Raw genomic sequence first — 16,225 nt, 5'->3', positions numbered from 1 at the left:
AACACACAAGTACACTCTTTAAGAATGTTAATCTTGTCGTGTGAGTTTAGATTTTAAGAAGGGTTTTATTTTATTTTTCAGAATGTATGTACTTTTCGCTAACAAATGACTCGAACCTATTGATATATATAGAACTAGTGGTTCAATTATACTTCTTTAACATTCACAGTAACTAATGACTTGGGTTTGGGCTCGGGTAGCCCGAGCTGACCCTCCGCCAAACCTCGAGGACAGGGTTTCTGCGAGTAACTGACTACGACTCAGCCAAGTTATTCAGATGGACTCGGCCGAACCCTGCCAGACTTGACAAAGTAGATAAGTAGAAACCCAAGTCTTGAGTTAATTTAGAGTACGGAAATGCTACATTCACCAAGCATTTTTGATGAATTCTTCCTCTCTCTCTCTCACACTGTTATTTTTTCAATTGATTCAGATATCCAACACAAACATTTTTTATTTGTTCATCTTTTTCAATCATCACACTGTTACTTTTTATGATACTAATTACCTCAATTGGATTGGCTTGACAATCTGGGAGGTACCAACCTCGTCAACAAAGTCACTAATTTTGCTTGATAATTTACTATATATATATGAAATATCCATCATTCAAATCATACCTAACAAATAATGAGAAGGCACTGTCCTTTAAAAAGACAACTATTGTTTTTGTTTTTTCTCTTTTTCTATTCATTTTCAATCTTCAATTGATTTAATTTTTTTTTAACACGGATGAATTTTTCTTTCATATTCTCATGAGTTTAAATGCAATGTAAGTCTTGATTAGATTTTATAAGTCTTGATTAGATGTAGTTCTTAATCTCTCAACTATAACAAAAAAGTATATCATGTGATGAGTTTAGTTAGACATTTTATCGAACAGTTAGTGTGTGTCAAATGTTTGCGTCATTACCGATAATAGTAACAACGAAATGAGTTCAGCTAATCGGTGATTAAAGATTTTCTCATAAGACTTTATAATGCGAAAATGGGTACAAATTGTTCACCAAATTTACATGAAAGGAAACCCAATGAATATATTTTTTGTGAAGAACCGCTAACCTTTTCTATTCGACTTCCTTCTCTGCCAACCACTTCTTGAGCTTCTCAACCTTGCTGAGAACCTGAAAAAATCGAGCCACAATTGTTAATTATAAGCTTTTGTACTTAAAGCCGAGTAACAAGTCAGGCAGATGATTGTTGAAGTACCTCATTAGTTCTGTCTTTAGGAATCCAAGGTTTGCTTTTCTCCCAATCACTTATAATCTACAAAAGTCTCGAAGACGTTAAACTAAAAACTACTCGAGGAAAAAAATACCAACTGGTTCCACACAACCACAAGTTACTGTTGAGCATATTTCCAATTTAAAATAGTAAGTAATAATTCATGGTAGATTGGTTGTGTTAATAACCCAAAATACATCAAGATAACTCCATAAATGACATCATAAAAGTAAAGATAGGAAGCAAGCAAAATACAATTGGGTGACAGATAAGGAAATACCTGGGTAAGTATAGGCGAGAGATACCACAAATTGCAACAATAATCTAGATTACAAAGAACAATAACAATTACAGAGAAGAAACATAAGTTAATTAGAGACGGATCAGAGAGAAGAGTGAGTACCTTGAACCAGTAAAGTATTCATAGAGCTTCCCTTTAGTAGAGAAGAGAAGCTCAACTCCTTCAACAAGCTCAGGCCTTTCTGGGCCAAATTGGCAAGACCTGTCCGGGTTTTTGGTTTTATAAACCATGTCTTCGTTAAAAGTCTGGCAGACTTCAACCTATTCTTAAGAAACGTCATTTGATTAATGATTCAGAGTATACAACATCAAAAGGTTGATACTATAGAAATAAATATACAACTGCTCATATTTCACTGTAGGAATCCTATTTTTCCTGTCTTTCTATACCGAATAAGAACGAAATAGGAATACTGAGTTCATCCAGTCAGGTGCTATTCAAATGATTTTGGCTCATCTCCATGAATCATTCTGCAGTCGAAGTGGGTTGTAAGAGGAGATTTTTACATTTATGTTAGAAGAAAACAGTATAAAATACCTGCAAGAATATCGAAATGATTTAGAAATTTTCTAATTTGTTATCCAATAGAGCTACATAGACATGGCTTATGGGTTTTCTTCATGAACCCCAATTTTGAATATTGGTTGTTGCTTCATTCACCATTCTCACAAGAGTCACCTGCAAGAAAATGTTAATTTTGAATTAATTTTTGCTTTACTTCTGCTTTGTATTGGTCAGTGTGCCTCGAATATCGGTGTTGCTTCATTCACCCTTATTTAACACTCAAGCACCAAAATATAGAAAAGAATTCGATACGAAGAAACCTCAATAGAGATGGGAAAGATTAACTCTCATATGGAATCTTTTACTCTGTAGGTCCGATCTCCCAATCATGGTCGTTTCTTTCATATAACTTACAGGGAGATCACTTCACATACCACCGAAAAAGTGGAAGCACATAGAATGAAGTTTTTATGTACTTCTAGAGCACAACACGCTGGCAAAGACGCCATGAGCTTTGAAAATACTTCAATTTCTCGTTTACAACCATAAAATACTACTCTAATTGATATATGCAACTTCATATCGCTACAATAAAGGACTTAATAGTTAACACCGTTATATATTTCTGACTCCATAATTCTTTTTCCACTCATTGTATGAGTCTTCATACCGGTAAAGGATAGCAGTATGGCTTATTTCATGTTCTTGGTTGCACCTATATGTAGTAAAACTCAGACTAATAGTTCTACAAGATGAAGAAACATACAACACTTTCTGGTATACCAGGGGGAGGCATTGGAAGATTTTTTCAGGGTGGGGTTCGATCATATGATCTTTTGTCGAATCTCTATTCTCCAGTTTTCCCATATCTTACCCTAGAATCACAACATGGAATGTTCATTTCAATCATCACAGACCAAGAGAAAAGCATAAAGAAGCAAATTATGGACCATTAGGTGATACCTTCATGTCACAGTCGCATCCATAATTATAATGAATTATGAACTTCTTCCCAATTTCCCATGGAGGCTTTATATCGAACAGGAAACCGATCACAGTTAGTTCATGATAACCAGAAAAAAAAAAAAAAATTGGTTTAAGCATGAAAATTTTAGAAACTTGAAGTATGAGGTTAAGGATTTTTTTTTTTGAACGGTAACCTTCGAACTCGGGTCTCTCCAGTGGAGAGCCATACATGTTACTACTCAACCAATGCAAGCTTCATACGAGTTCTGTATTGGTTCAGCTCTTTCGTGAAACTTCATTTAGTTCTTTTTTTACTTTTAGAGTTTTAGTAGACTAAAAAAGTCCCTTCTTGTTTCATAAGGAAAACAAAACGACAAACTTATTAGAACTAAAACATGAAATCCTTGTACAAGATGTTACCCACACTGTGGAGAGCAGATGAAACATCATAAGCATACCTAGATATCAATTCAGAAAAACGAAAAGGAGTATAAGAAAATGGTGAACGAGTGTGTTAGAAGACGATTAAAAGTTCAGTTAATGAGAGAAAGTACGTACATCTCAAGCACCCAACCGAAAGCTTTATCTGCCTTAGGGTTCTTCTTCATTGCCAAAGAAACATTCATCCATGTGGGAGCGATCTTTTTGAGAGATTCCTACACCCATTCGATGAAATAAGAATACAAACTGGACACTCACGTATACAGCTCATAATGGAGTAATGAGGTTGAAAATATGAACCTTCCCAACAATGACAGGAGAAATTTCAATTGGGTCAATATTGGTAATGGGCCCCTTATTCTCGGGGAAGAACTTTCGAAGTGTAGCCTCATACTTCTTGGGTTAAAAGAAAGGGAATGCAGCTCCAAGTCCATCTCTAGATCAATTTGGTACCGGTTGGACAATAACATGGTCTGATTCTGACATAAGTATATAACTGCACAAAAATTTCTAAAAGTTAATAGAGTATTTTAGCAACAAATTGTCTAACTCAAAGTGGGAAAGAAAAATTGCTTACTCTTCTTTAATGTGTGCCTTTTGAAGCCATTGAACGAATGGCCAGGGTCTGTTAAGGACTATGTAACCCTTAATTAAAAAATGAAACACGCGAATGATGAATGTCAAGAGAAGCAATAAAATCCCATGCTCAAGGATAACATCCCCCTTATAGGATTCCAATCCATCAAGTATATTCTGGAAACCTCATCCTACTAAAACTCAATTGTAAAGTGTAGTCCATTTTCTAGTCAGGCAGATCTTATAAGGTAATGAATGGATTATAAAAACCAGCTTATATAACTCATTAAAGTTTCATAATCTCATAAACAATGACCACAGTTTCAACAATAATCTCCACAAAACAAATTGAGAAGAATCCTCAATGCCCAACTGAAGTTTGTCAACATAATCAACGTCATACACACTTTAGGAATCTTCATTATGTGATTTGAATTCTAAAGGTAGATTACCCCTGGTTATGTAGAGAAGGCCGTAATTTTTGCTACGTCCATAGCCATGACAGAGGACTCGACAAACTAAAACAACAACAGAGCATGGAAAGCACATTCTTTTTTTCAACATTATTCTATCCAAACAATTAGGGTCCAAACTGCATCATAATTGAGTCCTTGAAATACTTCTTCAAGGAGGATGTATTTGTGTGAAAGAGAAACCTAGATAATTTATACCCAGGAAAAAAAAGTACCTGAAATAACCACTAATGAAGAGTAGGAACCAAAGTTAGTATTTATAGTAGTAAGAAAGAAACAATCAAAAGCCTCTAACAAACTGCGAATCATCGGAATAAAATTATTTGAGAAAACGAAAAGAAACAGCGCAACTTTGGACATCTTTGTCAGCTAGAAGAAGACGCCTTTCTGCCAGGATCAGAAACATTAGGGGCCATCATCAACTTTAGGTCTATACATATACCATATATATAAACATGTAAAAAAAAGATGGATAGAAAACTAAGAATAAAAATCTCATTATCATTTATCATTAACTTTGTTCGTTCGTACAAAGTAAAAGGAAGGTAAGATTAGTTAGACTAAAACTATAAATTTCTAACCCAAAATTGTGATTTTTGAACTGCAATGAGAACACTTAAAATCAATCAAAGTAACAAGTTTCAATTTTATGATGTGCTCGACGGAAAGTTTTCTTTTTCCCTCCTTCTTTTGATAAACTTCTTAGAAGAAAAACAAAAATAATTATAGAAGCAAAAAAAGAATTTAAAAGAGAATACCAAACAATTGACTTCAAACCTCTAAGAGACATTTCATCAAACAGTTAGTGTCTAGATAAAGTTTAGTGGTCAAAAACGAAACAATCTGTGCATGATTTTAACACCTTCAGACATAAACTCAAGTTGAATATCCGTTCTTTCCCCTGGGAAAGGAGAAAAGAAAAAAACTTATCAGTTTTGCAAAGAATCAAATCTGTGACAACTGCAAACAATGAAATCAAATAGACATAAAAGTAAGCAATAGATTCAATTCCAAACCAATTAACAAAAAACCCTCTAATGTGAACTACAAAGTCAGGATACCTTTTATCAAATAAACATATAAATGGAAGTTAAGGAACCGAATGATTAATAGCCCTAATTGATTGAGCCTTTAAGACTTCGATTTCTACAAAAAAAAAATTAGAACCTATCTTAGGAAGTGTTCGAACTATATGAAAAATCTATTTTCCATTAAAACTCACTGAACTATTAGCTTTCTTATTGAGTATCTATGAAATCCCGCAGGTTGATTCGAATTGAGTATGAATGTGATTTGTTTCTGGTGATTCGCCATGAGTAAATAGATTCTTGGATACTCTTTGATTTTCCAACGTGATTTACCTTGAGTGTGTTGGAGAGAGAGAAGAAAAAAATTGTAGAAAGAAAAGGAAAATAGTATTAGAGGGCCTGACGTTATGAAATAATGGAAAATAGCAAGTGAAGGGACGTTGAAGAATGACCGGACATATTTGGTCTTACAGGAGAAAATGGATGGTTGGATTTGTTTTTGTCCGGTGGTTGTCCTACTTGGCTGAAAAATGTATTTACTTTATCCTAGTCAGATTGCCAAGCCACATTCATTTACATTTATTTTGTCCTAATCACAAGTATCTGTTTTGTATAATAGACAAGAACGTTAGTTTTGGACACATCAAATAAGAAAGTTGAGCAGAGATGAATCTTTAAAAAGAAAAAGAAAATTACCTGAACTACAAAATTTTTTTATGATCTTCATTATCCATTGAAACACGTTGACTCCAATCAACTTTTATAACCTTGTCCCTTACCATGGTAAAGATAATCCGGTCTCTAGAAGTGAATTGATCAACCTCTTTCAACATTAGAGAGGTAAGCAAGCTAGTCATTGGTTAATGTTCTCTTATGATAACAAATCCTTCTAGAAGATCGTTCAAGCCAAATGTAACACAAAAGCTTAGGTGATGGTTTAAAGACAAAGAGGGGCCAGACAGAAAGGAAACACAAACAGTTCTTTGAAAACAAAAAAGAAACATGTATATATAGAGAGAAAAAAACCACCATTTGTAGTTGGAAGCTTTAGAATAATGTGTCAACCCTCGTTCTTATAAAACTCAAGCTGAACAAATCAATGGAGAGGTTGTCCTATTTTGCAGCGGCTTTATTAACCTTTGGTTCCATAAACACATTAAATCGCCTGTAATACCCAGAGATGGCAAAATCAACGTTCGTCCCCACGAAAAACCTCATAAATGAAAGCTGAGATAATTGAGGTCATATCATCACAGACCATTACTTACATAATCTAACTAAAAGTGACTCACATATATCAATTAAGTGTAAAACAACGATTTGACTATAACTTTGATGGTTTGATATTAGAGACCGAATAATATGCATGGAAATTTACCCAAAACCTCATATAATGAAACAATCTAATCATATTGTTGAAGTTCTGGGCGAGAAGGGTAGCCCCGTTTTCATTGTTTTTCAATCAAGAGATGTCACCCGACCGTGTGATTAGTTTTTTGAAGGAAACATCATCTATGAAGCAATAAGTGATTAAGTTCACATTCTTCAAGTTTCTTTTTATTGAGTCGATGAGTCGTTCAAATTATTTCTTGAGAAATCATAATCAAACTTAAATCAGGAACTAATAGGCAAGAAAATCATAGTAAATACAAGAAAGGCTAGGAAAGTGAAATTGTAACCTTCAATTAGGGTTTTCTTACCTAACTAAGTCGATGGGTCCCTGAAATCATTTCTTGAAACAACCACAGAAATCAAAATTTATACAAAAAAAACTAATAAAATGAAACTGTAACCCTTTTGTTGGAGTTTTCTTACCTGAATAAGTCGATGGATCCTTCAAATTATTTCCTGAAAACCATAAATCAAATTTAAATCAGGGATCAATAAGAAAGAAAATCAAAAGTAAATATAAGAAAAGCTAGAGAAATAAAACTATAACCTCTGATTAGGGTTATTTACCTGTTCTGAACAAATTTCACATTACAAATCTGGACGCAGGGAGTTGTTTCTCTGTCTCCCTCTCGAAAATTTGATTTATTAAACACTACAAATGTTTCTAAAACTTAAAAGCTCTAAAAGGGGATTACATAGTGAGAAGTCGGAGGATTGAAAATGCTCCAAAATCTCTCCGAAAAAAAAAAAACTGACCAGATGAGGGAGAAGTACGTTGCAAATCATAAATTACTTCCATATTGATTAGTAATTTCAGTTACAAACTTCCTCCATTGTTTAGAGAGAGATATAGATTAGAAGGGGAGAAGTAGGTTGGAGTGAAACTGAAACTGCAAAACCTTACTACTAAGGTATTGATGGTGGGATTAATGGTGGGACCGGACGCCCATACATTTCAGCAGATGATGAGGCGCGTGGAAATATTTTCTTCTCTGAGGGCCAGATTAAGAGTTTCATTTACTTTCTTGCATTGGATGGGTGACCAATATTTATTTTTCTTGGTAGGTAACGAATCAAAAGGCCAAGATTTGAGATCAAACTGAACGAATGGTTGGATTTGTCTTTTGGCTTGTCCCAGTCAGCAAAAAACTTTGCGTTTAAGATATGATTACTATCATTATGATTACTATCATTATGACCGTAAAAAGAAGACATCTAAAATTGTAGAAACCTTTGATTATAGATCCCCAATCACAAGTTATATCACAAATCTAGTTTCTTTTCATAAGCCAACATAAAACACACAAGTACACTCTTTAAGAATGTTAATCTTGTCGTGTGAGTTTAGATTTTAAGAAGGGTTTTATTTTATTTTTCAGAATGTATGTACTTTTCGCTAACAAATGACTCGAACCTATTGATATATATAGAACTAGTGGTTCAATTATACTTCTTTAACATTCACAGTAACTAATGACTTGGGTTTGGGCTCGGGTAGCCCGAGCTGACCCTCCGCCAAACCTCGAGGACAGGGTTTCTGCGAGTAACTGACTACGACTCAGCCAAGTTATTCAGATGGACTCGGCCGAACCCTGCCAGACTTGACAAAGTAGATAAGTAGAAACCCAAGTCTTGAGTTAATTTAGAGTACGGAAATGCTACATTCACCAAGCATTTTTGATGAATTCTTCCTCTCTCTCTCTCACACTGTTATTTTTTCAATTGATTCAGATATCCAACACAAACATTTTTTATTTGTTCATCTTTTTCAATCATCACACTGTTACTTTTTATGATACTAATTACCTCAATTGGATTGGCTTGACAATCTGGGAGGTACCAACCTCGTCAACAAAGTCACTAATTTTGCTTGATAATTTACTATATATATATGAAATATCCATCATTCAAATCATACCTAACAAATAATGAGAAGGCACTGTCCTTTAAAAAGACAACTATTGTTTTTGTTTTTTCTCTTTTTCTATTCATTTTCAATCTTCAATTGATTTAATTTTTTTTTAACACGGATGAATTTTTCTTTCATATTCTCATGAGTTTAAATGCAATGTAAGTCTTGATTAGATTTTATAAGTCTTGATTAGATGTAGTTCTTAATCTCTCAACTATAACAAAAAAGTATATCATGTGATGAGTTTAGTTAGACATTTTATCGAACAGTTAGTGTGTGTCAAATGTTTGCGTCATTACCGATAATAGTAACAACGAAATGAGTTCAGCTAATCGGTGATTAAAGATTTTCTCATAAGACTTTATAATGCGAAAATGGGTACAAATTGTTCACCAAATTTACATGAAAGGAAACCCAATGAATATATTTTTTGTGAAGAACCGCTAACCTTTTCTATTCGACTTCCTTCTCTGCCAACCACTTCTTGAGCTTCTCAACCTTGCTGAGAACCTGAAAAAATCGAGCCACAATTGTTAATTATAAGCTTTTGTACTTAAAGCCGAGTAACAAGTCAGGCAGATGATTGTTGAAGTACCTCATTAGTTCTGTCTTTAGGAATCCAAGGTTTGCTTTTCTCCCAATCACTTATAATCTACAAAAGTCTCGAAGACGTTAAACTAAAAACTACTCGAGGAAAAAAATACCAACTGGTTCCACACAACCACAAGTTACTGTTGAGCATATTTCCAATTTAAAATAGTAAGTAATAATTCCTGGTAGATTGGTTGTGTTAATAACCCAAAATACATCAAGATAACTCCATAAATGACATCATAAAAGTAAAGATAGGAAGCAAGCAAAATACAATTGGGTGACAGATAAGGAAATACCTGGGTAAGTATAGGCGAGAGATACCACAAATTGCAACAATAATCTAGATTACAAAGAACAATAACAATTACAGAGAAGAAACATAAGTTAATTAGAGACGGATCAGAGAGAAGAGTGAGTACCTTGAACCAGTAAAGTATTCATAGAGCTTCCCTTTAGTAGAGAAGAGAAGCTCAACTCCTTCAACAAGCTCAGGCCTTTCTGGGCCAAATTGGCAAGACCTGTCCGGGTTTTTGGTTTTATAAACCATGTCTTCGTTAAAAGTCTGGCAGACTTCAACCTATTCTTAAGAAACGTCATTTGATTAATGATTCAGAGTATACAACATCAAAAGGTTGATACTATAGAAATAAATATACAACTGCTCATATTTCACTGTAGGAATCCTATTTTTCCTGTCTTTCTATACCGAATAAGAACGAAATAGGAATACTGAGTTCATCCAGTCAGGTGCTATTCAAATGATTTTGGCTCATCTCCATGAATCATTCTGCAGTCGAAGTGGGTTGTAAGAGGAGATTTTTACATTTATGTTAGAAGAAAACAGTATAAAATACCTGCAAGAATATCGAAATGATTTAGAAATTTTCTAATTTGTTATCCAATAGAGCTACATAGACATGGCTTATGGGTTTTCTTCATGAACCCCAATTTTGAATATTGGTTGTTGCTTCATTCACCATTCTCACAAGAGTCACCTGCAAGAAAATGTTAATTTTGAATTAATTTTTGCTTTACTTCTGCTTTGTATTGGTCAGTGTGCCTCGAATATCGGTGTTGCTTCATTCACCCTTATTTAACACTCAAGCACCAAAATATAGAAAAGAATTCGATACGAAGAAACCTCAATAGAGATGGGAAAGATTAACTCTCATATGGAATCTTTTACTCTGTAGGTCCGATCTCCCAATCATGGTCGTTTCTTTCATATAACTTACAGGGAGATCACTTCACATACCACCGAAAAAGTGGAAGCACATAGAATGAAGTTTTTATGTACTTCTAGAGCACAACACGCTGGCAAAGACGCCATGAGCTTTGAAAATACTTCAATTTCTCGTTTACAACCATAAAATACTACTCTAATTGATATATGCAACTTCATATCGCTACAATAAAGGACTTAATAGTTAACACCGTTATATATTTCTGACTCCATAATTCTTTTTCCACTCATTGTATGAGTCTTCATACCGGTAAAGGATAGCAGTATGGCTTATTTCATGTTCTTGGTTGCACCTATATGTAGTAAAACTCAGACTAATAGTTCTACAAGATGAAGAAACATACAACACTTTCTGGTATACCAGGGGGAGGCATTGGAAGATTTTTTCAGGGTGGGGTTCGATCATATGATCTTTTGTCGAATCTCTATTCTCCAGTTTTCCCATATCTTACCCTAGAATCACAACATGGAATGTTCATTTCAATCATCACAGACCAAGAGAAAAGCATAAAGAAGCAAATTATGGACCATTAGGTGATACCTTCATGTCACAGTCGCATCCATAATTATAATGAATTATGAACTTCTTCCCAATTTCCCATGGAGGCTTTATATCGAACAGGAAACCGATCACAGTTAGTTCATGATAACCAGAAAAAAAAAAAAAAAATTGGTTTAAGCATGAAAATTTTAGAAACTTGAAGTATGAGGTTAAGGATTTTTTTTTTTGAACGGTAACCTTCGAACTCGGGTCTCTCCAGTGGAGAGCCATACATGTTACTACTCAACCAATGCAAGCTTCATACGAGTTCTGTATTGGTTCAGCTCTTTCGTGAAACTTCATTTAGTTCTTTTTTTACTTTTAGAGTTTTAGTAGACTAAAAAAGTCCCTTCTTGTTTCATAAGGAAAACAAAACGACAAACTTATTAGAACTAAAACATGAAATCCTTGTACAAGATGTTACCCACACTGTGGAGAGCAGATGAAACATCATAAGCATACCTAGATATCAATTCAGAAAAACGAAAAGGAGTATAAGAAAATGGTGAACGAGTGTGTTAGAAGACGATTAAAAGTTCAGTTAATGAGAGAAAGTACGTACATCTCAAGCACCCAACCGAAAGCTTTATCTGCCTTAGGGTTCTTCTTCATTGCCAAAGAAACATTCATCCATGTGGGAGCGATCTTTTTGAGAGATTCCTACACCCATTCGATGAAATAAGAATACAAACTGGACACTCACGTATACAGCTCATAATGGAGTAATGAGGTTGAAAATATGAACCTTCCCAACAATGACAGGAGAAATTTCAATTGGGTCAATATTGGTAATGGGCCCCTTATTCTCGGGGAAGAACTTTCGAAGTGTAGCCTCATACTTCTTGGGTTAAAAGAAAGGGAATGCAGCTCCAAGTCCATCTCTAGATCAATTTGGTACCGGTTGGACAATAACATGGTCTGATTCTGACATAAGTATATAACTGCACAAAAATTTCTAAAAGTTAATAGAGTATTTTAGCAACAAATTGTCTAACTCAAAGTGGGAAAGAAAAATTGCTTACTCTTCTTTAATGTGTGCCTTTTGAAGCCATTGAACGAATGGCCAGGGTCTGTTAAGGACTATGTAACCCTTAATTAAAAAATGAAACACGCGAATGATGAATGTCAAGAGAAGCAATAAAATCCCATGCTCAAGGATAACATCCCCCTTATAGGATTCCAATCCATCAAGTATATTCTGGAAACCTCATCCTACTAAAACTCAATTGTAAAGTGTAGTCCATTTTCTAGTCAGGCAGATCTTATAAGGTAATGAATGGATTATAAAAACCAGCTTATATAACTCATTAAAGTTTCATAATCTCATAAACAATGACCACAGTTTCAACAATAATCTCCACAAAACAAATTGAGAAGAATCCTCAATGCCCAACTGAAGTTTGTCAACATAATCAACGTCATACACACTTTAGGAATCTTCATTATGTGATTTGAATTCTAAAGGTAGATTACCCCTGGTTATGTAGAGAAGGCCGTAATTTTTGCTACGTCCATAGCCATGACAGAGGACTCGACAAACTAAAACAACAACAGAGCATGGAAAGCACATTCTTTTTTTCAACATTATTCTATCCAAACAATTAGGGTCCAAACTGCATCATAATTGAGTCCTTGAAATACTTCTTCAAGGAGGATGTATTTGTGTGAAAGAGAAACCTAGATAATTTATACCCAGGAAAAAAAAGTACCTGAAATAACCACTAATGAAGAGTAGGAACCAAAGTTAGTATTTATAGTAGTAAGAAAGAAACAATCAAAAGCCTCTAACAAACTGCGAATCATCGGAATAAAATTATTTGAGAAAACGAAAAGAAACAGCGCAACTTTGGACATCTTTGTCAGCTAGAAGAAGACGCCTTTCTGCCAGGATCAGAAACATTAGGGGCCATCATCAACTTTAGGTCTATACATATACCATATATATAAACATGTAAAAAAAAGATGGATAGAAAACTAAGAATAAAAATCTCATTATCATTTATCATTAACTTTGTTCGTTCGTACAAAGTAAAAGGAAGGTAAGATTAGTTAGACTAAAACTATAAATTTCTAACCCAAAATTGTGATTTTTGAACTGCAATGAGAACACTTAAAATCAATCAAAGTAACAAGTTTCAATTTTATGATGTGCTCGACGGAAAGTTTTCTTTTTCCCTCCTTCTTTTGATAAACTTCTTAGAAGAAAAACAAAAATAATTATAGAAGCAAAAAAAGAATTTAAAAGAGAATACCAAACAATTGACTTCAAACCTCTAAGAGACATTTCATCAAACAGTTAGTGTCTAGATAAAGTTTAGTGGTCAAAAACGAAACAATCTGTGCATGATTTTAACACCTTCAGACATAAACTCAAGTTGAATATCCGTTCTTTCCCCTGGGAAAGGAGAAAAGAAAAAAACTTATCAGTTTTGCAAAGAATCAAATCTGTGACAACTGCAAACAATGAAATCAAATAGACATAAAAGTAAGCAATAGATTCAATTCCAAACCAATTAACAAAAAACCCTCTAATGTGAACTACAAAGTCAGGATACCTTTTATCAAATAAACATATAAATGGAAGTTAAGGAACCGAATGATTAATAGCCCTAATTGATTGAGCCTTTAAGACTTCGATTTCTACAAAAAAAAAATTAGAACCTATCTTAGGAAGTGTTCGAACTATATGAAAAATCTATTTTCCATTAAAACTCACTGAACTATTAGCTTTCTTATTGAGTATCTATGAAATCCCGCAGGTTGATTCGAATTGAGTATGAATGTGATTTGTTTCTGGTGATTCGCCATGAGTAAATAGATTCTTGGATACTCTTTGATTTTCCAACGTGATTTACCTTGAGTGTGTTGGAGAGAGAGAAGAAAAAAATTGTAGAAAGAAAAGGAAAATAGTATTAGAGGGCCTGACGTTATGAAATAATGGAAAATAGCAAGTGAAGGGACGTTGAAGAATGACCGGACATATTTGGTCTTACAGGAGAAAATGGATGGTTGGATTTGTTTTTGTCCGGTGGTTGTCCTACTTGGCTGAAAAATGTATTTACTTTATCCTAGTCAGATTGCCAAGCCACATTCATTTACATTTATTTTGTCCTAATCACAAGTATCTGTTTTGTATAATAGACAAGAACGTTAGTTTTGGACACATCAAATAAGAAAGTTGAGCAGAGATGAATCTTTAAAAAGAAAAAGAAAATTACCTGAACTACAAAATTTTTTTATGATCTTCATTATCCATTGAAACACGTTGACTCCAATCAACTTTTATAACCTTGTCCCTTACCATGGTAAAGATAATCCGGTCTCTAGAAGTGAATTGATCAACCTCTTTCAACATTAGAGAGGTAAGCAAGCTAGTCATTGGTTAATGTTCTCTTATGATAACAAATCCTTCTAGAAGATCGTTCAAGCCAAATGTAACACAAAAGCTTAGGTGATGGTTTAAAGACAAAGAGGGGCCAGACAGAAAGGAAACACAAACAGTTCTTTGAAAACAAAAAAGAAACATGTATATATAGAGAGAAAAAAACCACCATTTGTAGTTGGAAGCTTTAGAATAATGTGTCAACCCTCGTTCTTATAAAACTCAAGCTGAACAAATCAATGGAGAGGTTGTCCTATTTTGCAGCGGCTTTATTAACCTTTGGTTCCATAAACACATTAAATCGCCTGTAATACCCAGAGATGGCAAAATCAACGTTCGTCCCCACGAAAAACCTCATAAATGAAAGCTGAGATAATTGAGGTCATATCATCACAGACCATTACTTACATAATCTAACTAAAAGTGACTCACATATATCAATTAAGTGTAAAACAACGATTTGACTATAACTTTGATGGTTTGATATTAGAGACCGAATAATATGCATGGAAATTTACCCAAAACCTCATATAATGAAACAATCTAATCATATTGTTGAAGTTCTGGGCGAGAAGGGTAGCCCCGTTTTCATTGTTTTTCAATCAAGAGATGTCACCCGACCGTGTGATTAGTTTTTTGAAGGAAACATCATCTATGAAGCAATAAGTGATTAAGTTCACATTCTTCAAGTTTCTTTTTATTGAGTCGATGAGTCGTTCAAATTATTTCTTGAGAAATCATAATCAAACTTAAATCAGGAACTAATAGGCAAGAAAATCATAGTAAATACAAGAAAGGCTAGGAAAGTGAAATTGTAACCTTCAATTAGGGTTTTCTTACCTAACTAAGTCGATGGGTCCCTGAAATCATTTCTTGAAACAACCACAGAAATCAAAATTTATACAAAAAAAACTAATAAAATGAAACTGTAACCCTTTTGTTGGAGTTTTCTTACCTGAATAAGTCGATGGATCCTTCAAATTATTTCCTGAAAACCATAAATCAAATTTAAATCAGGGATCAATAAGAAAGAAAATCAAAAGTAAATATAAGAAAAGCTAGAGAAATAAAACTATAACCTCTGATTAGGGTTATTTACCTGTTCTGAACAAATTTCACATTACAAATCTGGACGCAGGGAGTTGTTTCTCTGTCTCCCTCTCGAAAATTTGATTTATTAAACACTACAAATGTTTCTAAAACTTAAAAGCTCTAAAAGGGGATTACATAGTGAGAAGTCGGAGGATTGAAAATGCTCCAAAATCTCTCCGAAAAAAAAAAAACTGACCAGATGAGGGAGAAGTACGTTGCAAATCATAAATTACTTCCATATTGATTAGTAATTTCAGTTACAAACTTCCTCCATTGTTTAGAGAGAGATATAGATTAGAAGGGGAGAAGTAGGTTGGAGTGAAACTGAAACTGCAAAACCTTACTACTAAGGTATTGATGGTGGGATTAATGGTGGGACCGGACGCCCATACATTTCAGCAGATGATGAGGCGCGTGGAAATATTTTCTTCTCTGAGGGCCAGATTAAGAGTTTCATTTACTTTCTTGCATTGGATGGGTGACCAATATTTATTTTTCTTGGTAGGTAACGAATCAAAAGGCCAAGATTTGAGATCAAACTGAACGAATGGTTGGA

General features: G+C 34.2%; 2 protein-coding genes across 15 annotated transcripts; both read right to left on the bottom strand.

Moving 5' to 3' along the window:
- Positions 1-922: 922 nt before the first annotated feature.
- LOC147553465 (uncharacterized) lies at positions 923-6,335 on the bottom strand. Of its 4 annotated transcripts, none has more exons than XR_015237337.1 (10): positions 5,547-6,335; positions 4,014-5,386; positions 3,737-3,932; positions 3,554-3,651; positions 3,420-3,453; positions 2,993-3,058; positions 1,628-2,203; positions 1,505-1,548; positions 1,210-1,266; positions 923-1,124 (listed from the first exon to the last, which is right to left on the bottom strand). XR_015237337.1 is itself a non-coding variant. In XM_086667911.1 (10 exons), the coding sequence occupies exons 7-10, from the start codon at positions 1,803-1,805 to the stop codon at positions 1,068-1,070; spliced, it is 336 nt and encodes a 111-aa protein (XP_086524037.1). In that variant the 5' UTR covers positions 1,806-2,904; positions 2,993-3,058; positions 3,416-3,453; positions 3,554-3,651; positions 3,737-3,932; positions 4,014-5,386; positions 5,547-6,335; the 3' UTR covers positions 923-1,067. The 4 variants fall into 4 exon arrangements, 3 of the variants coding, with proteins under 3 accessions (XP_086524037.1, XP_086524038.1, XP_086524040.1); XM_086667911.1 differs by having other exon boundaries at positions 1,628-2,904; positions 3,416-3,453; XM_086667912.1 differs by lacking the exons at positions 2,993-3,058; positions 3,420-3,453; positions 3,554-3,651; ... (1 more) ...; positions 4,014-5,386; positions 5,547-6,335 and having other exon boundaries at positions 1,628-1,785; positions 1,915-1,995; positions 2,063-2,203.
- LOC147553464 (uncharacterized) lies at positions 6,326-16,011 on the bottom strand. 11 transcript variants are annotated; one of them, XR_015237334.1, is made up of 17 exons: positions 15,677-16,011; positions 15,533-15,565; positions 14,747-14,882; positions 12,218-13,590; positions 11,941-12,136; positions 11,758-11,855; positions 11,624-11,657; positions 11,196-11,261; positions 11,016-11,107; positions 10,266-10,406; positions 9,831-10,198; positions 9,708-9,751; positions 9,413-9,469; positions 9,266-9,327; positions 7,329-7,361; positions 7,214-7,245; positions 6,326-6,678 (listed from the first exon to the last, which is right to left on the bottom strand). XR_015237334.1 is itself a non-coding variant. In XM_086667907.1 (13 exons), exons 8-11 carry the CDS (start codon positions 10,006-10,008, stop codon positions 9,271-9,273), a joined length of 336 nt encoding a protein of 111 aa, XP_086524033.1. In that variant the 5' UTR covers positions 10,009-10,198; positions 10,266-10,406; positions 11,196-11,657; positions 11,758-11,855; positions 11,941-12,136; positions 12,218-14,882; positions 15,533-15,565; positions 15,677-16,011; the 3' UTR covers positions 6,326-6,678; positions 7,329-7,361; positions 9,266-9,270. The 11 variants fall into 11 exon arrangements, 4 of the variants coding, with proteins under 4 accessions (XP_086524033.1, XP_086524035.1, XP_086524034.1 ...); XR_015237333.1 differs by lacking the exons at positions 11,016-11,107; positions 11,196-11,261 and having other exon boundaries at positions 7,214-7,233; positions 12,218-14,882; XR_015237332.1 differs by having other exon boundaries at positions 10,266-11,657; positions 12,218-14,882.
- Between the last annotated feature and the right edge of the window lie 214 nt (positions 16,012-16,225).

The sequence above is a fragment of the Eschscholzia californica genome, unplaced genomic scaffold, assembly GCF_041429995.1.
Source record: "Eschscholzia californica isolate CP2 unplaced genomic scaffold, dmEscCali1.0.p SCAF_3, whole genome shotgun sequence".
Taxonomy (NCBI): domain Eukaryota; kingdom Viridiplantae; phylum Streptophyta; class Magnoliopsida; order Ranunculales; family Papaveraceae; genus Eschscholzia; species Eschscholzia californica.
This window is presented reverse-complemented; position numbering and strand designations above follow the sequence as displayed.